Consider the following 23,176-nt stretch of genomic DNA (forward strand, 5'->3'; position numbering starts at 1 on the left):
CTACAGAGTGAAACTTGATAAATTCGTCTTTAGGACCTTTGTGTACTTCAGCTGACGGTCGGTACACTGAGCTGCTTTTATACTAAAAAAGGAAAAACTAAATAAAAGGTCTTCAAACTGTGGAAATGCTACCTTGCTATAATTGGCTCATTAAGTATTTCTTCTCAGAACGAGGTGGGTATTAATAGCAGTTTGTTCCCCTTTGACAGCATTAACAGCTTCTACTCCTCTGGGAATGATTTAGGCCTGAAAGTGAAACATTGCTTTGAGGATTTGATTGAATGTGAATACATAAGGATTAGTGAGATTAGGTGCTGGTGTTGGTTGATTAGTTTTGGATTATAAACCCTGTTCCAAATGTATTCAATGAAGCCGAAATTTTCCAGGAAACAGTTTTAATATTCCACAGCCCAGTGATGGAAAATGTATTCTTCTCTAGAACACAAGCGGCATTGAGCATAGTGAACTGAGGCACATGGGCCACTGTATCGGGATGTCCTGTTTTATTCACGCTATCTTTTATTACATTAGCTGAATCCACTAATCACGTAGTGTGGACAGTGTTTGACTGTGTAGCAAATGTTCAGCTTGGTCTCCCATCCATTGATGGCTCTGTACACAGCGTATTAAGTGGTTTCTGGGTGAACATGGCTACCTCAGGCTGTGTTATACTCTAGTAGTATGACCCCACACCCACCCTTTCCATAGAAAACGGTGTGTGTACTACTACAAATCATTCTACCCCTGTGTTTTCTAGTAATCCGTTTGGTAAGAAGCCACATGTTGTTTGTGTGGCTGAGGCCTGCGTTGCTAGGCTGGATATAAAACAGGAGCAGGCTCTTGCTCTGAAGCTGTGTGGACAGTCTGTCTCATATCAAGTTCTTTCCCTATATTTAACCCAGGGCCAAATACATTAGAGACACTTCAAAACAAACTCATGCAGCCTGTTGTCGTTGTAAAATGAAAGGACTCTGAAATTACGCCATATCACTGTTTTGAAAACATGTTTTCACTTTTAAAAATATTTCATTACAGAATATTGCAAAATGTCATAGTAAATAGAATCATATAGTAAATTCAGACAGTAATTATAGTTTACTACCGTCAGAACAATATCAGTACTACACAGGGCTAAAGGTAGATATGGAATCCCATTCTCACCTGGTAAAAAAATTTTGGGGGGCATAAATATCAGAATATTAAACAAAATCTTTGTGACTATAATATCCTTTAAGTCATACATTATTTCTATTATTATAGAGCACAAACAGTTTGTAGTTTCAGTGTTACTATAGGGAGTTACGACACGGTGTAATGTAACGATGTTGTAAAGTTTTGGGACTGCTGACTTATTAAAGTATGATTTAAATTAAGAAAAAACATCACATGACTAAACTGTGGTGAACAGCACTGAACGTCTGAACTAAATTGAACCTGGAAACAAGAAATGGCACCAGACTCAGAGCAGCAAGTGGCGAGACAATGTGAGGACACGAACATTTCATACTGAAATCATCTGTTCCTCTGTTTCTACAAAGACACTTCACCGGAGGTTTGGTGGAGCTTGTTTTGCATTGGGACTTTTCTAAAGGGCAAAAGTAACCCTTTAGTGTCCCACAAGTTCATCAGCCGTATGAAAATACACAGTTTTTGTGTAAAAGTTGTATTTAATAACTATGTAATGTTAAAAATATATATTTAATAAGAAATGTTTGAATTTTACATCATTTCCATCATTTTTCCATATGATTTTTTAACTAAAATTCTCATAATTGAGTTAATGCAAGTTTAGTAAAAACATTGGTGAAATGACAAAATGTCATACATAGATATTAATAAATGAACTGTTCGTGTTGTCACTGGCGATGACTAAAGTGGAGGAGGTGGTCTTTGCCCTTGTGCTGTGATGAATGTGGTTTTGAACTAGTTGAGTAAATCCCCTGAGAGACCAATATCTGTGTTCTAGGTTCCAATGACCTTCTAATGGCATCTGAAGAGACTCTGAAATTGAACGCAGAGTCCTCCAAGAAAGTGAACTAAAAAATAATAATAAACTAAATGACCTCTAACTCTGATACAGCTGGCTCTGGCAAGTGAAGAATCTCCGGTCATATAGAGTGTGCAACCTCACATTTCTCAGCAATTTTAACAATAGAAACATATGTTTCATATAAGAAATGTACATTAAATTATGCTAGGTTTGATATCATTTATAATATAGCATATATATTTGTATCATTCATTAGATTAGAAATGAAGGACACTGTTTTGTTTACAGAAACGGAAGATAAATTGCACATATGGTTTAAAGTTTACAAAAATTAGAAATGATCTTATCTAAAGGATTATCCCATGGTGATGTATTCAGCAGATAATGTCTATGTTTATGAAAATGTGTAAGACTGCACTAACAATGAGTGTTATGATTTAAAATAACACGTCATGAATTTTACTTGGGATAAAGTGGACTTCTGAATTAGTGCAAACTGTACATGCCTTTAAACAGTGGATTGTAATCTCTGCTTCCACTTTCTGTGAAAATATAAAACAAGGAGAAGGGGGAAAAACAAGGTGAGGTAGCTTTTGTACAGTAAACGTGTCCCTGCCCCTCAAACTGTGCGCCAACCAATCATAAGGCACAGACAACTATGACGTCACAGGCGCCCGCCCCCCCTCCCGCTAAAGAAAGCAACAAACAGGCAGCGACTGAAAACAGACGGAGAGCGGAGCGGAGAGAGGGAATAGGAGGAGCGACGAGGGAGGAGAAAAAAAAGGAGGTCAAACGTGGATTTCTTTGTTTAATTCACACGGAGACGCCGTTTCCCAGTAGCACAGCGTTGTTTTAAAGTTAAGGTGAGTTCATGCTGGCTTTGAGGCCAATATTTGTACATTCATGAGGCTCAAGTTGGTTTCTTGATCGATTTTTCAATTCCACCTTAAATGGCAGTAACGTAACTGATGCGCCATTTAAGGTGGAACGGGCATTTCGAATAAAAGGCCAATCACATTTTCGTTTCAATGTCTTCGGAGATTGAGGTAATAGATCGACACAAATGTGGTGGCTTTATTTTTACGATAAAACAAAGCTTAAAAACCCCACTGGTGACGTTTCCAAACAAATTATAGCGTAATCCGATTTTAAGTTAGTGATAGCTAGCTATAGCTAACGTAACACTAAAACGAACCGCAGTTCCTCATTGTAGTCAAAATGGCAAAACTGAACCATATATGGTAAGCTAACCTAATCTGGGTAAATGTAATAATTTTCTGCCTTTTATTTAACAAGAAAGACTTTAACAAACATGTCCAGTTAACCTATAGCTAGCGATAGCTATATCAAAAAAATTATTAGGTTTTAGTTGTACCAGGCCTTTTTCGCGGAGTAAGTTAATTACCTGCTTAAGCTGTGTTGTGGTAAACGACTAAAGTGTGTAATAATGATAGCTAGTTTATTATTATTTTTTAAATCCTCATTATTACTTCTATTACTCCGTTCCGCCTTAAATGGCGCTGCAGTTACATTGAGTTCAACAGCAGCTCCATTTAAGGTGGAACGGGTCATTCGACTAACAATCCAAACTCAGTGTAATCTTAAGGTTTTCTCCTTCTTATTAAACTGACTTTAACGGACGGAGTGCTTTTTTTAACGGCTTTTACCGTCGAATAATTGAAGAGAGTATCCGATACTGGAGCAGTGATTACTTTGTCAAAGCACGCAGACAATGGCTAACGTCGCTAACGTTACACGAAGCAAGGAACAAAATGTCCAAATCTCTGCTTCACGTCGTGGTTTATAAGCTTAATTCTCTCTTCATACATTTATATACTTGTTTAGATGTTTAATAAAATCCCTACTTTCTTGAACGATATATTTCCCCCAGATCAACAACAGGAAAGGAGTGTTTGTGGAACAAAGAGAAGACAAAAGCAGCCACTGTGTCCAGCTGCTCGTTTTCAGCTCCCTCTTTCACACCAAAATGAGCCCAAATTACTCCAGTAGAAATGTCTGTGTTTACACATTTGTGTGTTTGTGTGTGGTTTTCGCTCGTTCTCTGTACTGTTACGTCGGTTTAAAGTCTTGTTAGCTGGTTTATTCGCTAGCCCTGCTGGAGTGAGCATGACTCAGTGGATTTAAACCCTGGTCGAGGCCTCCTGTTTCTACACTACCATCACTGTCTATTTGGACATATTTCGAAAAATATACCCGATATAGGTCTCAAGTCGTAAATATAACTGACAAATTGCAACGGGTTATACATGTCAGCCTAGGCACACAATGTCTGGGTAGCTAGATAAAAGGCTAATGTTTTTTTTTTCCGAGCTGAACTGGCAGGCAAAGTATAGCCAGAACCGACTGATTTAATCACAGAAGTGAATTTGCCTTCACAGTGACTCATTTAACACCTGTGGTCTTGTGGAGCGGTAGGTTATTTCTTCAGCTCCTATAACCTTTGGTAACACTTCTAGGCAGTTGTAAGTAGGAGTCTGTCTTTTTCCTGTTGACTGCCAAACAAGGCTTTATATTAACATAATGGTGGGTGATATGACAGTCATATCACCACACACACAATAGTTTAATTGCTTTTGGCTGGTATTGCCACATTTAGAAACGTCATCTAAATAAACCATGCTTTTGTTTGACCCTTAATCAGCTATAAACACTATGTATGTTCTCTTTGTTATGTAACAGGCACCTTATTTATAGTTCTTTATGTACAGTATCAGAAATGTATGCTAATCAAGGGTCATTTGCTTAGCTTAGGCCAATGAGAATTGGTTTTCTTGAATGATGTAAAATGGGACGTTTTGAGACTATAGGAATTTAATCCTTCATATTAGTAGGGTTTTTGTATTGATGTGTGGGGAGCATTTTATCTTGACTATAGTTTTGTAACAGAGGGATCTGTGGTAAGACAGCCCAGTCCTTGACTACGCTAGGTCTGTCATACATGCACTGGGGACGTTTTGCCATTTTTGGCTCCATCCAAAAAAAAAACAGCAGTGGGTGTCCCGAACAGTGTTGAGGAAGAGGAGGAGGTGCTTCATACACATACGCTGGACTCCTGTGATGTAATCGAGTCACGATAAGGCAGCCAGGGCTATAAATAGCCACAGCCAAGGCCTGGTGCTGTTGGCGAGGTTGTGTGAGGATCAGCTTGTCACATTGCGCCCTTGTGACAGGCGAAAGCTAATAGGACCCTTCCATGTGAGTGTGCTGCGGCGAGGAGCTCTGCAGTCAGCAGGCTCGCACGTGATGGAGCTTTCCTCCTCCAACTGGCCTTTCTGGGGAAAACCTGTGACGCTGCTTTCAAGAAAATGCGTTGGAGGAAAGCACTTTTTTTTTTGAGTGTGTTAGGGGGTGTGCTACATCTTCTGTGGTGGCTTTTACCCTTGAGAGAAATATTTATTACTGATGTTTGGTTTTTTTTTAAATAACACATGCTTGTAAAACATGGGTTTGTTAGGATTTTGCTCCACCCACATGTCTGAATTGGCAATCATGCTGTTGTCTGATTTGTCCTTTTATCAGCGATAATCTGGCCTGGCTGAACAAAATGTTCCAAACACGATAGCCAACTGTTCTCACTTCTGTGTGTCATTGCTGGTGAAATGAGACGTGTAAAAACACAAACCAATTTGTAACCAATTGCTGATTAACCATCTTTTTTTAAGGAACAGCTGGTCTGCTTCTGTGTTACTGATGAAACAGTTTGTTTCCTCAACATGTTCAAAAGTATGATGTATAACAGTGTGTTCTATAAAGGTTTGTTCAAAATCTGGTTGTTTTTGTTGTTATTTTCCATAAGGTTTCATCAAATGAAATTGAGTATTGTGCTTAGGGAAGCTCAGCTCTCATTTTCCAAACGAAATGTACAATTCTATATTTGGATCCTGTATTTTAGCACAAGGTGTTTTAATGGAATTCAGGATCATGCTGAAATGGTGATTAATTATTTTAGAAGTATGTTTTTATATTGTGACAAAATGAACATGACAGTTAAAGAATGATCTCGAAAGATTCTGTGTGACCTGTGTGATGTGAATGAGATCAGTCGGTGCCAAGCTCATGGCAGAACACATGCCAGGAAGACAGATTACTCGTCTTTTGGTTTTTGGTTTGGAATAATCTCTGTTGTGGCCTGTGCTAGTTACCTAACCCATGCCGTTAATTTGCAGAGACGTCAGTGGGATTTCAACATGCAGGGGAAGTTTTGAATCTCTTCTTATTTATTTATTTTTTGGTGGGGGTGTCTATATATTGGTTTTATGTTTATACATTTTATTTGGTGAAAATATATTCCCAAATACTACTTTGACTCTGCTATTTCTGTAGTGCTTTTTTCTTTTCTTCCCCCCCTTTTTTTTTTTTTTCTTTTTGAAATGGTTTGGATGGTTTGTCCACAGATTCAGAAATGGCCCAGGAGACCAACCAAAGCCCCGTGCCCATGCTCTGCACCACCGGCTGCGGCTTCTATGGCAACCCTAGGACCAATGGCATGTGCTCAGTTTGCTATAAGGAGCACCTAACGAGACAGAACAATGGAGGCCCTCTTAGTTCCATGGGTAAGAAGTGCTTGCTCATCTCAAATCCCTGAACTGCTTCATTTCTTCTCAGCAACATGTTGTTCGGTGATCAACGTCCTGTTTGCATGAAGTGATTATTCTGTCCGTTGGGATGAGATCACAGGAGAGGTATTTATTTCATAATATATAAGGCATTTATAACTTTGCTTTTCAGGTTCAAGCAGCGTAACCAGTAGTCCTACCTCAGAGGCCTCGGCGATCCAGATCATCGAGGCAAGCCTAAACAATTCTGCTAGTGATGCTGAGTCATCCAGTGGAGGCGCTGCAGCACTTCCTGTTACGCAGCAGATGACTGAGATGAGCATTTCCTGTGAAGAGGAAGCTGCATCGCCTAAAGTAGAAGTTCCTGAACCTGGTTAGTAAGAGACATTTCTCTTTTAACTAAAAAAAAACATGAATAAAGTGTGTAGTTGTCAATGTAGGAGCAGTGTAGCTCTCACTCATTTGGAGAGTGAATATATTTATACTGTATTATATATTTGGTCACTGGTGTCACACTGAATCTTCTTTCTTTTATCTCCTCAGTGGTAACTCAGCCTACAGCTTCTTCTTCTTCAGCTAACACCACAGTCAACGAAGAAACTAAAACTCCCGAAGCACCAAAACCCAAGAAAAACAGATGCTTCATGTGTCGCAAGAAAGTTGGCCTCACAGGTGAGCCAGGCGTGTTGTGCTAAGAGGTTTACAAAAGGCGAGGTGAAAATGTAAGGTATTGACTGTAATTACATGTGCTGTCATTTCTCCCTAGGTTTCGACTGCCGCTGTGGAAACTTATTCTGTGGAATCCACCGTTACTCGGACAAGCACAATTGCCCCTACGACTACAAAGCAGAGGCTGCAGCCAAGATCCGCAAAGAAAATCCTGTAGTGGTTGCTGACAAGATCCAGAGAATATAGATGCTCTCCTGTTCTGTCTTTGACCATTGACCCTGTAATCTGGGTGAGATCACAAAAAGGACTCGCGCTCAACCCTGCGATCTAAAGGACTAGGATTTTTTTTTTCCCCTTTTCTTTCTTTTTTTTATTACATTAAGGGGAGGAATCTTTGGTTTTAAGCCAATGCATGAGTGTTTTTTTTTTGTTTTGTTTTTTCCCTTCAACTTTTTCCTTCTTTTCAGTCATTGGTGTATGAGCTTTGGTTAAGAGAAAAAAAAAAGAATAGTTATAATTGGGTTACAGACCCAGAGATCTTACATCTCCTTGTCTGCTTCTAGGTACCTCCACGTGGGGGACTGAATTTGAACTGATTGTTGTGTTGAAAAGGCTGACCGTCTTTGTGATTGTCAAAAGTTTACTTTGTGATTGTGTCTTGGCTCATCCCGTGTCGCGTGGCGGAGGATGGACCTATTGTAGCCTATGGGACTTCAGACGACTGTTATTGCCCTGACACGAGCGCCATCAGGGCAACAGTGCATGGCTGGCTCATGTAGCAAAAAGAAGAAGAAAAAACAACAACTAACAAAAGAATGGACGCTCTCTTCCTTTCCTGTAGGTTTCACCTTTTAACGTGAGTCATGGCATGGCTCCCAACTTTTAGAGTTAGCCTTTACATCATCAGCTTGGTTTGTTTTTCAGCCTCAGCTTGTGTCGAATATCAAGCGGATTTCCTTGGAGTGAGGCAGTTGATTGTTTTGCTTTTTTTTTTCTCTTTCCCCAATCCCTTGCTTCTGTCAAATGAGGAAAAACAGCATCAAAGATACAATGGACTTGTTCAACGCTTCCATCTCAAAAGCCAGATCCGTTTCAAATCTTATTATTTCAGAATTGTTTTGCAACAGAGGAATTAAACTTTAAACGGTAAGTATTCATCACGTTTGCTGCAACATGGTTTTTCCTAAGCTAGAGCAGGCTTGTGGGATTTGACCCTGGCATTCAAGTAACATCATTAGAAAAGACAATGCTGGTTTAGAGGAGGCGATTCTTCCAGAGTGCTGGCTGAAACTGGGTTGTGGGCAGTGTTTTGGTCAGGGATTTTAAAAGGGTATATTGCATGGCTAGTGAAATAACTACTAAGTACATTAGAGTTTTTTGAAGTTGGCAACATGCTGATAGTCCTTTTTTTTTAATCAATAATCCACTTCTGTAATGAATGTTGCTTTTTGTTTGTAGTTTGGTATATTTTTTATTTTTTTTGTGTGTGTTTAATGTGGAATGAGAGTCACATGCTACGTTTCTACACAGGTGATGAAAGTTGTATGGTGTTTTAAAATTGACCCACTGTCATACGGAGGGGTGGCTGAGTTTTGTCTGTACCCAAGTAGTCTAATCATTGGATGCCTCCTTCTAGACTTTTCTTCAGTACTTTTTTTCTTTTTTCTCTCTTCCATTCTGGCCGTTACATCTTACTGTAGGGATCTTTCAGTTTACACAGTAAAATTCTGTCTTTATTTTTGAGTTTTAGTTATGCAAGTTTGTACAAACCATCTTTATATTTATTATATGTATTGCACATATAATCTCGTTACCCAACATTACTGCGAAATGGTATCATGTAAATAAAATTATGTACAGAGATATAATAAATGCTTTCCTGTGGTATTTTACTGTAATGCATTTTTTTTTATTTTAGATAGGGACTGAATGGTTGCGAGGCCAAATTAGGAGCAAACTGCTGAGCCGTCAGCTCTAAGAACATGCTTAATTTATTACCTTCCTGTAGAGTTGAGCTGCTTATGAATGTCACAGTAACTCAGGGTACCTGCGTATATTCAGAAGTGATTCTTAAACAGGATCATCTTACTTTTTTTTACAAATATTTATTAACTATCCAGCAACTGACATCTTAAATCCTTAACAATGTACAAATACACAAGTACAATACAAATAAAACAGCCTTTTATAACTGTAAGAAACAGGCTCTTGGTGTGGTATTGATTATGACAGTGGTTGTAGCAGGAGGTTTGTGCATAGTTAAGTGTAAACCAGACCGGGTTTAGTGGTTGGTCCTCCGTCTGACTCGTCTGATAAAAGCCTTGTCATTCCACTTATTTGGAGGGAGCATATATGGGCCATTATGGACACAAAGGACGGTCATCTCATCCGCGTATGTCAAATTCTGTAGAAGCTGCACACAGACAGACAGACCCAGTAATTTAGACACATCCACACGGCTTCACATACATAAGCCACACAGTAAGAATAATGTACCTTGGGTGTGATGAAGAAATACTGAGATGTACTTCCATTGCAGGCAGTCTTCACCACAATGTCAAAAACTCTCCTCTCATTCACTGGGTCCATGCCCTGTTTGTTTGTAAATAAACACACTCAGACAAAGGATTATATTAATGTTACGTGGTAGGGACAATATGGTCATGAGTTCCCAGTACTGAATGAAAATGAGTACAGAGAAACCTTAATATGGTTCTATAGAGTACTATCTAATATAAACTGTTCATGTCATGCCTATATTCATACTGATCATTGTGTACATACCAGTATAATAACAGGAAGCATTTAACATGGCTGGTGTGGCACGCACCTGGTTGATCTCATCGACGACTCTGAAAGGGCAGCGGTTGAGTTCTTGAAGGGCCATGAGGTACAACATAGTGGACACACTGCGCTCTCCTCCGCTCTGATGGTGCGGGGTCAGTTCGTGCAGTTGAGTGCTGCTGCGGAATTTCACTTGGATACGGATCCCGTACTTATCATACTCCTCCTGCCACACAATGCCAGGAGTCAGCTTTTACTTCATGTTGTGGCATGGATATTACACAATAAACACTATAATGTGCTGTTTTTTTGGATGTAAATCAAACCCAGACCAATAAATATATAGAAACCCAGAGCAAACAAAGTTAGCAAAGTAAAACTCTTTAAGCTAAAGTCTATAAACACAGTGGTTAACTACACTTCCTCTGCCAAGTCAACAGATGACCAAGCATCAGTAAAACCTCTGTCCTCACCAAGGACATGATTTGAGAGACGCATACAGCTTGTGTGTGTTTATTTAAGAATAGAACACTTTGACATCATTAAAAGTGAGAAGGAGACAGAGAGGCTGGACGTCTATCCCCTATCAGGACATGATATCAGACAACGGCTAAGTGTGGGTCATTCTTTGCATGTGTGTGTTTACAATGTGCCTGAGAGTGTGTGGCAGCTAAAGGGAAGAACACGGTGGCTCACCTCATTTTCTGAGTACAGGTCGACTTCCCCAGCACAGTGCATGGAGCGAAAGAAATCACTGAACTTTTCATTAATTTGCTTCACCAACGACTTCAAGGGATCGAGCCAGCGCACCTTCGCCTGTTTCACATAAACATGTATTATAGCGGCTGCACACGAAGTATATAAATAGTTTTGGTAAGAGCCATACCTCCGAGATGTTTTGCCTGTATTTGTTTAGTGTGTTTGTCTTATCTTCCAGCTCCTTCTCCATGTTCTTTATTTCTTTCTCACGCTTGTTGTATTCCTCCACCACCTGGCAACATTAAAGCAAACAGAGGAACTATTTAGCAATCACATCTTCATGTGTCACTAACACGGCTTTAGAGTTAAGTAAAGAAAAGCCATTCAAATTTCATCCAGAGGGACCATATTTTTCAGCTCTTTGTTGCTCCACCACAGCAGACTAAGCTCATGAAATGTCCGCCAGCGAATTTCCTCCCAAATGTAGTCAATCAGGCAAGGCAGGTTTGAAGTCTTTTGCCTTACAATTAATGGAATTTGCTAAGCACTATAAAACAGACATGCCTGAATAAACACAGCCATGTAAAAGGTGTTGACTGATCTCCAACCAGCTTGCTTATGTGGTTTTGTTTAATATGCAAACAATTTCATCTCCAAGTGAATATAATAGGAGTTATGCTCCCTGGGTTAGTCATAACTATCCTCAGTTACACGACCAGTGTGTGACTGTTAGCTGATGTAACAGGCAGTTAGTATTCTCAAGTGTGTGACTCTGTCCACTGATGTTTTAACAGCAGTTGTAAAGCAGTTTGTGACTGCACTGGGGGTTTTAAGCCTGAGCTCCATTAGGTGTACAAGAACACATAAAACACTTCTCTAGGCAGTGCTTCGTTGAGTAACGCTTCTCTGGATGTTTGGTAATGTTTCTGTGAGAGTGTTACCATGAAAGTCGTAGGGTCAATCCCAGTTCACCCCTAAAGTTTACTTTATAACAAAGTATAAAAATAGTATGCTGCTCGTATCTTTGCAGTTCCACCTTAAATGGTGAAAAAAATAACATTCTGGCACGAGGCAACCGAAACCTTTATGGTTGAACAGGAAAGTGCGAAATCTACCATATAAGAAGTTAGATACACCTTCATATCACAGAAGATGATAATATATGATTCAGAAGGAATATTATGCCCTAGATTTAGCTCTAAGTGTGAATCCCATTTCTTAATTTTACCCCTAACCTTCATTTTCAAGTGTTATCTTGTCCCTATGAACCGAGTTACAAGCTGTAATGGTTAAAATGGTGAAAAAAGAGCTTCTGTGCTTAGACGTAATCACATTTAATCATGCCTTCAAAAGAATAACAATTATATTATCACCCAATTCTAACTCTGTGATTGAATTCAGCTTCTCATTTAGCAGCTTTTTGTTCAGAACGTTCAGTGCCTCAGGCCCTGGAATTTCATCAGCATTTAAGGTAAAACTGGAAATTCAGAGACGCTGACAAACTACTAGCTATATTTTATGCTTGTTATGAAGTAAAGGAACATAATGCACAAACTAAACAATGATAATTAAATGAGTTAAAGGAGAAAATACAGACGTTTGTGGTCAATCTTTCCAGAGATTCACTAAGCATTCATAGCCCTTTGTCTGAAGTATACCCCATTTTCAAGAGGCATATAGCACTATGTCTCTGCCCTACACTTCTTTACCAACAAGAATTGAGGCAAAAACGGAGGATTAGGGCCAAGTGTCAAAACAGGATTCACTCCAAGCCAGCAGTGAGGTTGCTGCACTGTACCCCTCCTAAGATATCACTTCAGAGTTAACTAATGACGCCAAATCAGGCTCTTGAAAGGTTGTCCCATTTTGTAGGAGAAGATTTAGACCACTACAACTCATTTGCAAAATGTCTTTTAAAGGGGTGAACATAAAAATTAGAAACAGGATGCCGACTTACTGCTTCACTAAGGCCAGTGAAACACTCTGCTCTGGCTCTCTCTTCATTCAGCATGGCTTCAATCTCCTCTAAAGTGTCTGGCAATTCGCTAAAAGCCTGTAGAAGAAAATGAAGCAAACAATCTGTATGAATGACAACATATATATGTCTGTGAATGAGGAGATATGACTGAGCTGCTGCGTGTGTGTTCCTGACCGTGCGCAGTATCTCTGGCACTACAGTTTCTCCTTGGTTCATGTTGCAGATCTCACTGGCTCTTCTCATTAAGTTCTTACAGGTTTGCAAAAGACTTGTCTTCCTGTGATCCAGTTCAGTAAAGGCTTGCTGTAGCAGGTGAATGAAACAACACAGACACAGAGTTTAATAATAACTTTAGAAATAAATCAATCATTTTAACGTTAAGTCTTGCTGCAATTGTGGTTTCAAAGGAACAGTGTGTACACCCTGGGTGTTAGTCTGCAAAACTAAAACTGAAGTGGAAGATCAAACTATGACAATGCATTGTGTTAAAAATGTGGACATTAATGAGCTTACTTTGATAGCTATAAAGATTAACAGCTGAACAATAAATGAATGATTAAATCATGAAGAGCTTTACGGGGTTCTGTTGCCACAAAACAAACCTTGAAGGAACAGAACTTGTGTGCAATTTATACTATACCTCACCTCTGCTCTCCTGAGTTCAGTTGACCCATCCCTGCGATCGGACTCCAGTTTGGTTTTCTCTGCTGTCAGACCTGCTGACTCAAGAGCCAAGGAAACGTTCTCCATGCTCAGCCTAGCCCTTGACTACACACACAGACACAAATATAAATGAACAAACAACTCAAAAGTTTGTATCTGGCAGTGAACTGTAGGGCAGTAGATCCATGCATTTTTACACAAACCTTCATGGCATTCAGGATGTCTGCTACTATTGCAACCTTCTGGTCATTCACGTGTGAAATTTTGGCCTTCGCCTCCTCTTCAGCTTCCTGCAGGTTGATCCCACTCTGCTGCATCTGCCTCAGGCTGAAGGACAATGCAGGCAGGGGATGAAAAGACGTGGAAACCACAAAGAACTTAAAAAATAATTAAATAATGAATAAAATTCTTGGTATTTGGTATTGTCGTCTTCCAAATATAGGTGTGTGTGTGTGTGAGTAATTGTTCCAGCAGATATTATTGGACAGTGTGATATGGATAGACCAGATTGTATCAGACAGTATTATACGGTTAACATCTCATGACCAAAGCCATGATTTTATCATCAATGCCGGGATGCCATGCGTAACCAATTCAAGACAGAATTGTTGTCCATCCACTTTAAGAGTAAAAGGTAAATCATACGTTTATTTGTTGTATCTACAGCCGTTTGTGTTTACTATTGACACATGCGCTGCATGAGAAGTCATGTGACCACCACACAATCTCCAGAGAAGCTTCTCTATTTCACCACTGGAAACGGACACAGGGACTTGATCATGATACATTTAATTTTGGGTTCAGATTAGTAACTCTGTGGTCTACCTGTCCTGTTTAGTGCTGATTTTCTGCTCCAGCTGTCTTTTCTTGCCCTTCAGCTCAGAGAGATGCTTCTTTTCAGCCCGGAGCTCATTGTCTCGCCGATCCAGTTTTGCCAGCTGCTCCTCAATAGCTTTCATGCGGACATTGACGTTATGGACCCTTTGCTGTGCTGCCTATAAAGATTTAAGGTTCATCTCAGTAAATTCAATGCCTTATGCTTGCACAGCTGATCGAAACAAGAATTAAAAAAAAAAAAAAAGACATGAATGGGTGGCCTCAAAAACCTCAGTTACCCAGGGCTGAGTGGTGAAGTGTTGGCCAAGCATTTGCCCTATCAGTTCACTGCATAAGATGATTATCCCTCAGCACAATGCTAGCAAACATGGGTGTCTGCTAGCTAACAGAACCAGGTAGTTACAGTTGCTCTACAAGTGTGCTAATCATGCTACTTAAGAAGCAGTTTAACAAGAAGCAGTAGCATTTCCTATGCCTTTAAATAAGCATTCATCATCATGTTATAGAAAAACCTAGAGAGGACTAAACTGCAGAGGACTATTTGGCAAAATTACCTCTCAAAACCTCCCTTCCACATCCATTACAAAGAATAAAGATTTTGTCATTATTGCACATGCATTTCTTTCACTAGTCAACTGTTTTTCAAGCAGGAAGCAAGAAAAATCACAATAGATTTCCTTTATTCTTAGTATTTTGAGGACAAATCAAGTTCCTTAAAACGGTTACAGTAAGGCTGACAAAGGGGTGTTACTCACACTCAGCTGTTCTTCTAGCTGCTGTCTTTCCTCTGGGTCAATAACCATGGTGAGGAACTGAGACGGCCGCAGGGCAGAGTTGCTTGAGATGGTCTTGTTGGAATAAGCAGACTTCTTCACTGTGTATTTCTCCTCCGCAGTATAGATCATCCTCAGCTGAGATTCCCTTATCACCTAAGAATGCATTACAAAAAATGTTAGAGCATATTTTGTCGTGAACTAAGAGTGTAGTTTCTTACTTTTCTCTGGCTTCCAGTGATGTACATTTAAAAAACCTGTGATGCTTATTAAAGGCTAAGCACCAGCTCTATGAAAGTGTCAAACAAATAAATACAGTGGAATTTGAGTTCCTAACTTGTGTTTATTGAGAGTCAGAAAACATGTTATTTCTTACTAATTGAAGGAATAAGTTTTAAAAGACCGTTGGCTTGCTAAACACGGTGCTCAGATTATACTCGGCTACGTAGCTGCATTACGGAGGTTTATAGTGTCGGATGAATTCGAGTTCGACTTCGATCACATTTACAAGAATAACGGTAGCTCTAAATATGAGTCCATTAAGTAGTGCTTAGCCTTTAAAAAAGACAAACAGACTAATGAAAACAAAAGAAGAAAAGAGAACAAACCGTCTCGATCATGTTCTTGGTTTTCTCTGTGCCCACTGGTACGTCATTGACTTTATATTGATGACACAGGTAACTCATGACTTCTTCAGGTGCATCAAACAACTCGCGGAGATAGGAGAAAAAACCAAAGCGTCTGCAGGAAACATCACACAAACATTACAGTATGAACATTGTGTTCATTAATCTGCTGCAGAAAGAGCAGGTTAATTGCATGCACATCCACAAATACCCTTCAGTGCCTCAGATGTTTGGACTGCTCAGATAGCCAGATTCCTCAAATAGGTGAAGTTTCTAAATGTTAGGTGCCACACTTAGCAGCAAGAAAAATATGAAAACACCCTTATGAACAATTAACTGATCTCATACCTTGGAATTCAAACGTACGAATATAAATATGGGGAGTAGCATTCTCATTTACGATGAGAATTCGTTTTTTTGGGGCCTTAATAGATGTTTCTCTGACTCAATTTCTATTGACTGTATAAAGAATGCAGTAAAGTATCATATTTTGATCATATTATGCAGCCAAAACACAAAATATTCATCATTAACAAAACAAAAGACAAACTAAAATGAAAGCTCAATACCTGAGAGAGTCAATGGGTCGTAATGGAGGTCTGTGAGCACAGGACTCTGCAGGTGCAATGACGCTGTTAACTCTCAGCTTCTGAGAATCTCGAACCTAAATAATACAGAGTGTCAATGTATATAAAACACGTATTATGCTATTTACTATGTTACTATGAGAAGATAAATGTGCAGTGTTAAAAACAAACATTCTTTGTGGCACCTCTGACATGAACTTCTCCATATCCTGCTGCTTCTCAAAGACAAAGGCTCTCAGATCGTTAACGGGAACATGGCTCTCTATGTATTTCGCATGCTTCGGATCTCGAACGTTGATCTGGAGAAAGATAACTTTAGTTACAAAAGGAAAAACACATGCTCTTATATAGATAAATATCTCAGGAAAAGCTCTCACCACCAGCATCATGGGCTCATAGACCTTCCCTTCAAAAAGGTTCTTGTGCCTACGCAGCCACTGTAAGGCTGTATGGGTATCACGGAAACGTCTGTGCAGCATTTCTTCTTTCCTGTTCATCATGTCCTCTAGGTTCTTCAGGCGATTTTGCACAACTTTTAACAAATCAAAAATTGCTTATTGATATGCTTAGTATTATGAATTTGCATTATTAGATATGAAGTACAAAGTATATTACATTATTTGTACAAAGATGACGTTTTAGAGTAAAAGCAAATGTTAAAAATGTTTGTTTTTGTAACTGAAAGTTCAGCTACTTATAATTAGTAAATCATACGATTCAGTTCTCCAGTGGCTTCGACTTTATCCCTGCGCAGGTCCTGACGTTCTCCATCCAACCGGGCTTTGTCTTCTTGGATCTTTTTGAGCTCAGCAATAACCACTTCAATTTTAGGTGTGACATCATCTTGGCTGCCCATGTTGTCCAGCTCCTTCTGCAAGTCCTGGATCATTCTCTTTGTGTTTCCAATCCTTTTCTGTCTGTCTACTTCCTCTGTCTGCTTTAGACTAAGGGCCTGCTTAATATCATCAATCTGACAACAAAGGGGAAAAAAATAAAAGGTTTGTCATGCATCCAAACGCAGGTCAAATGTGCACACAGCAAAGCTAAATTCTTAGATAAACATTTAATAAAGTATAGCTTTTAAATTAGCTCAACAGGTGACAAGTGTATTGTAGTCAATGCACTCAAGCCATATAGGACAGGAATCATATCCTTCACTTCAGGACCAACCATGTAAATATTAGCAATAAAACAGTTTAGCCCATTAAAACCTCATCCTAGATTTGTTGTATACCTTTTAAAAAGACTGAAGGCACTGACGTATACAAACAGGAGCAAGAAAGGGTCACATACCTCTTTATATTTACGATCCAGCTGGTCTTGCTTCTGTTTACATTTCTGAGATGCCTCTCGGATTTTAACTTTCTGCAAAAACAACAGTCACGAGTGCAAATGTGAGAATATAATTTTATTCCAGAGGGATCTGTTAAAACGGGCTTAGGGATTATTGCAGACCTTCTCCTTCATTTGATCCTCAATAGGCTGTAGTTTTTCTTCTATTGCCTGGATCTTTCTCAGCAGGGGGTTTTGAGCTTCCTTCAGGGACTTTGCAGTCTTTTTCATTTCCTCCCTCTGCTTCTTAACTTCTTCCAGTTCTTTACGAGCAGTCTCATACTCCTAAACAAAGAGTCACACAAAGGCAGGCCCATTATCCACACCAAAGTAAATAGATATTCTGTTTCTGATACTAATTTTGATTATAGTTAAACCATTTCTAAATATCTACTCACCATCCATGGCTTCTTTTTCTCAAGCATCTGTATCATATCCAGGTGTCTCCTCTTCATGTGGTAACGTTCCACATCCACTTTATTGCGTTCGTTCCTCTGCTTGGCTTTCTCCAGAAAATTGGCCTTCTCTTTGCACAAATTCTGTAAAGCACATTACAAATGATAAGCCAGATATAGACTAGAATACAAGAACTATCCATAGGTTTTATTTACTGCAGCCATCAAATATGGTCAAAACAACCACCATGAAACTGCCCAACAAAAAACAGTAAAGTAAACAGCCTTACATAAGATGCTTTAGAAACATGAACGTCAAGTCTGGTCTACCCTCAGTATGTCAAAGAAAAAGGATTTTGTCACAAAAAAACATAAAAACGTACCTCTAGCTCCCTCTCTTTGGTGCGGAAGGTCTTCAGCTCACAGTGAAAGTTGTACATTTCTGGAGGACCAACAGATTTCTCAGTGGCCTCCAGGAGCTCGATCTTACTCATTTTGGCGAACTCACCAACCTTCTCCTGTTGGGTAGAAGAGAACTTTGTAAAAGGGAATCAATGTCATCACAGATTACATTCAACAGACAGAAAATACTAAACTGAATATAGATAGCAATTTGGCATTTGTCAATACGTATTAAAACCAAAAAGGATGTTTAAAGCCACTGTCCATGCTTCTAACAATGAACTGTCTGTTTAATGATGAATGTGTTCTGAAATCACACAGTAAGAACGATGAAGACTTTTGTAATTTCACAGATGCTTTTATTATATTTTCTGCAGTGTTCTTCTTTTGGACTGTAGTTGGATGAGATGAAATTTGGCTCACGTGATGTCAGGTCTGCCACAAAACCAATACATCTCTCACCTCCATAAAAAAAACACTTCCAGCACACTCCATGTTGGGATTCAAGGAGTTTCTAAATAACTACAGGACATGATAGATTCTCCCCAAACTTAAGGGCAGTGCCTTGCCATACCGCAAGCCTCTAGAAGCAATCAACATGCTTCATACTGCCCGACACTGATGGGTTTCTTTCAGGCAGCCACCAAGAGGGGGCAGTGTAGAACAATAATCTTCATTTCAAAGTCATGGGGGCACGGTGTGTATGTTTTACATATCACAGACTAGTTTCATTGCCAGCTACCTCTGAGCTCTCATCCACTGCAGGGGCGTCCAAACCCAAGCTAAGCAGGCTAGTTTCTTGCTAGCAATCTCTCTCCACTACTGATAGCACCTTGTTTACATTGGAAGATAGCAGATTTTGGAACCTTAAACACTATTATACTGCATTGCTGTATAAATATAACATGTCTGAATGCTTATTTCGTGGGATCTTTAAGACTAACTTATAATTGTATATACTTTAACATTTAAGCACAGAAGTACAGTGAAAGTGTTTACCAAATAATAATTTATTTAGTTTTAAAATTTGATTTGAACAATTCTGTTTATACACTCACCTGAGGCAGGAACTGACAAAGATTCCCAACTTGAATCTCCAACTCCCTTACAGCTTCTTCTACAGCCTTCTGACTTGAATGTTTACCATTCATCATCCATACACTTGTGTTACTTTCCACAAGTATCTCCCTGTTGATCACCAAGTTTCCCCTTGCTCTGTATCTAAATTAAACAGTGGGCAAGGCATGAAGTGTAGTATAATGTGATTCCAGAGAGTATTAATATAAAGAACATGATACTTACAGTTCAATTTCCACTGAGCCTTTATTGCATCCTCTCTTAACGTACAGACTGACCTAACAACATAAGATAACCATTTAGACACAAACAAAAAACAAACATACATAAAAAAAACTGAAAAAGTATAAATAGAGAAGTAAGCAGGAAAGTGGGTTAGACATGTGCTGGAAATAAAACCATTGCTCAAACTATCAGGCTTTTGTTTGTCCAAAGTACTTTTTCATATTGTTGTTTTGCAAGTTTATATGCCAATTATTTCAAGCCTATAAAAATCAAACCAAACTTTTAAAACAGTGCATAATTACACTCTTAATGCACAGAAAAAATACACAGGTTGACCAAAACACTGTTGGCTCACTCCACTCCATGTAGCATATCTGTGCACAGTGTAGTTCAATAGACTGTAGTCTGTTTCACTGCAAACTTTGTTAACCCTATTTCACACTGTTCTTCAATAATCAGAATACTCAAGATCACACCACATGTCAGGTAGCTATTATCTGAGTGGGGGTGGGGGGGGTCACTCTCAGCACTGCATTGACACTAATGTGGTGTTGGTGTGTTAAGCCTGTGCGGATTCCCTGCTCCCAACAATAGCAAGAGGTTTTCTGATTTTAGGGTGACGGTAAATGATCATCTTCTCAAACTATATTCAGAAATTTTTCATAACCCAATTCTCAGTCCTCTTATTCTCACAGTGCAGTCGGGGTCGACTGATTGTGAAATGTTACGACTCTCTGGAGTTAAGTGCAACATTAACGTCATGCCTGAAAGACCATAACTCAATGAGTGTTTGTTTACATCTAGTCTGAAACTACTGGGATGCTGTCTACAGATGCAGTATTCTGATGAAGGAAGGCACAGAGTTGTATCTGTATTTAACGCTTGTGTAAATTTCGGCCTGTGTTTGCTCCAATAAAAGTCGTAATTATTCTGGTAAGAAAGAATTTGTGTACAGGTGTCCTGGCAATAAAGCTTGTCCCACAAACCCCTTCATTTCAAAATGTTGCATTGTGAGGCAGCAAGAGAGCAGGGTACTTACACAGTCCTTGTGTGTGAGAAATTACTGCCTGATATTACATAACGTTGCGAATATAGCAGTTCGGGAGAAACTCCCTCTGGATTTTGAGGAGCAGAGCCATCTGTCTTTGTGTGTGATCTCTCATTCAGGGGTGGACAGTGTAGTGTGGGGATGTTGAGGACTAACAACATTAACGCACTGAAAAATCTGTCAAAAATGGCTTTATCTGTGTGGTGTCTCATGTTTTTAATATCGATTATGATTTTAAAAATCCTGTAGAGTGGGCCAGGATGCTGCCCATGAAACCTGTTGGCTGCATATATTGGTTGGTGGACAATATACTCTAACACACAACCACTAAAATGTCAACGTCACTTCAGTCACAAGAATGCAAACAATGTCCATTTGGTGGTGGCCTTGTGGGGGACCTGACAGAACTGGAGCTAACAATATATACATAGCAGCTAAACTATCCACTTACCTTATCCCCTCTTCCAAGAAGGGCAGTTTTCCCAGCCAGTCCAAGACAAATTGCACAGACTATGCTAGATTTTCCAGTTCCATTGGCTCCTACTATCATGTTTAAGGTAGGTCCAGGGAAAACCTCTGAGTGATCATATGTGCTGGAAAAAAAGAATGCTTATTTACATACATGTAAATAACGTTATTCTAAAGTCTTGTTAATGAATAACTAAGACGAATACTTTATTATTTCTTGTTTACACATGCCCACATATTATTAGTAACGTTATGTCACTTAAAAACCGCCACCTATACAAAGGTGTATTTAAACAATTGTGTTCAAAGTGGAATTATTGCTAGCTAGCAAGTACAAATAACAACAAATTCAAAATAGCTTTTGCAGATTTGCCTTCGTAACACGAACTAGAGTGTATTTAGCAATGACAGTTAGCAAGCTAGCAACTAACACAAGAGGCGCAAAATGTTTGAATTCTGAATACGTTTTTTTATTATTATTGTCCGTTCCACCTTAAATGGGCAATAGTTAACGTCTGGCGTTTCAAGCATGTCATGTAACTGCTGCCCATTTAAGGTGGAATGGATAATTCGAAAAAGAAGCTGGTAAAAAAACAAAAAAAAACAATCGAAACTTACAGGAAGTTTTTCATAGTAATACGGAGAATGGAGCCTTCCACAAAACGACCTCTCCTCTCATCTTCATGTGCGAGTAAACCATTTTCTGAGTAGCAGGATAGGGAGGACTGTGAGTTAGAAATCTGGGAATTGTTTAAAATGTGACTAGTGCGTCTCCTTTTGCTCTGCAGCGCCATTCTCCTTCTCCGCTCTTCTTTCGTTTCGCGCCGGTGCAGCTGGGCTCAGACGCGCCTGATTGGCCGAAAACAGTCACGTGGTACGTGCTTCCCACATTGACAGGTAATGGTTAAAGGCGTACTGTTCTTCAAAGGCTCAATGGCAAGCCTGAAAATAATTATTGTGTTTACATATATCTGCTATTTATTTAGGATTACCGCAAAATGACTCATTTGTTTCATACCCCATCACATGTTAACTTTTAAGATTGTTATGTTTAATTCAAGTTTAATTCAATCCGTTTTTTATTTTGATCAGAAAGTAGCCTTTAAATTTAGTTTAAAACAACGACTGTGTTGACCTCACTAATGCTATTGTTGCTGAATGCAATCAAATCCTTGTGAAAATGTTTCAGTATCTTATGTAAGGTGCTCTCAGATTAATAGAAGCCGTTAATGAAGTAAAGGAGAAAACTGGCTATTAATATATTTTATGTTAAAATAAATGATGGATGAGCAGTAGTCCACAAACATTTGGCCATATTGTGTTGTGTTTGAACATGACCATAAGCAACAGACAAACAAATGCAGTCTCAGGTCTTGTGGAAGCCTCTGAAAATATCATATTATTCTTTAAAAGCACCTTTTTAGAAAATGGCCATCAGGAGAAAACCTTTCATGTAAAAACACCACGAAAAAAGCCTTTGTTAAATACCTTTGCCATGATACATAGATGCAAACATAACATAGGGTGTTGTTCGTCCAGTAGATGTTAGTAGAGACATTTATCTACGTTAATAGTTTGCACTGCTGTAATTCCTGTTATTACATTATAAGAAGTAAATGCAAACGCTGACATCCATTTTCACAGTACATTAACATATTTTGTTTTGTTTCCTGTCTTATAAAATAACATACGATAACACTTTTTTATTGATCCCAAAGGAAATTGTAGTGTCAGAATACTGTACATATGCAACAAAAGAAGACATATAGAAATAACAATACGTAGGGCTGGGTTATAGAAGCAGGTTACAGAATTAAATATAGGTGTGGTGCAAATGTGCTATGAGCCTTAATATAATAAAGGTGAGGAAATTCTAAATACACTTATGAGTTCTGTACATGACATACAAGAGCAGCCTTGGCAGGTATTGCATTAAAAACATAGGTGGTAAAACATATGACACCACAAGCGTATAATATCTATATAAATAAATGACTATGTACATGACATAAACAAGAGTAGACAGTGATTACTGCACTAATGGAG

The 23,176-nt window shown here is 39.0% G+C and overlaps 2 protein-coding genes across 3 annotated transcripts; one reads left to right on the plus strand and one right to left on the minus strand.

Annotated features, from left to right (window-relative positions):
• Positions 1–2,713: 2,713 nt before the first annotated feature.
• zfand5b (zinc finger, AN1-type domain 5b) lies at positions 2,714–9,075 on the plus strand. The gene is made up of 5 exons (XM_066650315.1): positions 2,714–2,853; positions 6,406–6,564; positions 6,740–6,940; positions 7,111–7,239; positions 7,334–9,075. Exons 2-5 carry the CDS (start codon positions 6,414–6,416, stop codon positions 7,480–7,482), a joined length of 630 nt encoding a protein of 209 aa, XP_066506412.1. The 5' UTR covers positions 2,714–2,853; positions 6,406–6,413; the 3' UTR covers positions 7,483–9,075.
• A 108-nt stretch (positions 9,076–9,183) lies between these two features.
• Positions 9,184–21,960, minus strand: smc5 (structural maintenance of chromosomes 5). 2 transcript variants are annotated; one of them, XM_066650314.1, is made up of 24 exons: positions 21,749–21,959; positions 21,114–21,255; positions 19,615–19,667; positions 19,371–19,533; positions 18,294–18,428; positions 17,914–18,054; positions 17,639–17,800; positions 17,477–17,548; positions 16,898–17,153; positions 16,561–16,715; positions 16,369–16,482; positions 16,166–16,260; positions 15,579–15,711; positions 14,953–15,126; positions 14,186–14,355; positions 13,564–13,687; positions 13,343–13,465; positions 12,872–13,000; positions 12,677–12,772; positions 10,907–11,011; positions 10,717–10,836; positions 10,067–10,246; positions 9,733–9,828; positions 9,184–9,649 (listed from the first exon to the last, which is right to left on the minus strand). In XM_066650314.1, exons 1-24 carry the CDS (start codon positions 21,922–21,924, stop codon positions 9,518–9,520), a joined length of 3,246 nt encoding a protein of 1,081 aa, XP_066506411.1. In that variant the 5' UTR covers positions 21,925–21,959; the 3' UTR covers positions 9,184–9,517. The 2 variants fall into 2 exon arrangements, with proteins under 2 accessions (XP_066506411.1, XP_066506410.1); XM_066650313.1 differs by having other exon boundaries at positions 12,677–13,000; positions 21,749–21,960.
• Between the last annotated feature and the right edge of the window lie 1,216 nt (positions 21,961–23,176).

This window comes from Hoplias malabaricus, chromosome 18, assembly GCF_029633855.1.
Source record: "Hoplias malabaricus isolate fHopMal1 chromosome 18, fHopMal1.hap1, whole genome shotgun sequence".
NCBI classification, from domain to species: domain Eukaryota; kingdom Metazoa; phylum Chordata; class Actinopteri; order Characiformes; family Erythrinidae; genus Hoplias; species Hoplias malabaricus.

Coding starts and splice junctions, on each gene's coding strand:
- zfand5b (XM_066650315.1), top strand. CDS start 6,414: ATGGCCCAGGAGACCAACCAAAGCCCCGTGCCCATGCTCTGCACCACC. Junction 6,565..6,739: donor AGGCCCTCTTAGTTCCATGG/GTAAGAAGTGCT, acceptor TTTGCTTTTCAG/GTTCAAGCAGCGTAACCAGT. Junction 6,941..7,110: donor AGTAGAAGTTCCTGAACCTG/GTTAGTAAGAGA, acceptor TTATCTCCTCAG/TGGTAACTCAGCCTACAGCT.
- smc5 (XM_066650313.1), bottom strand. CDS start 21,924: ATGGCGCTGCAGAGCAAAAGGAGACGCACTAGTCACATTTTAAACAAT. Junction 16,716..16,897: donor AGCCACTGGAGAACTGAATC/GTATGATTTACT, acceptor ATTTGTTAAAAG/TTGTGCAAAATCGCCTGAAG. Junction 14,356..14,952: donor AGCTAGAAGAACAGCTGAGT/GTGAGTAACACC, acceptor AAATCTTTATAG/GCAGCACAGCAAAGGGTCCA.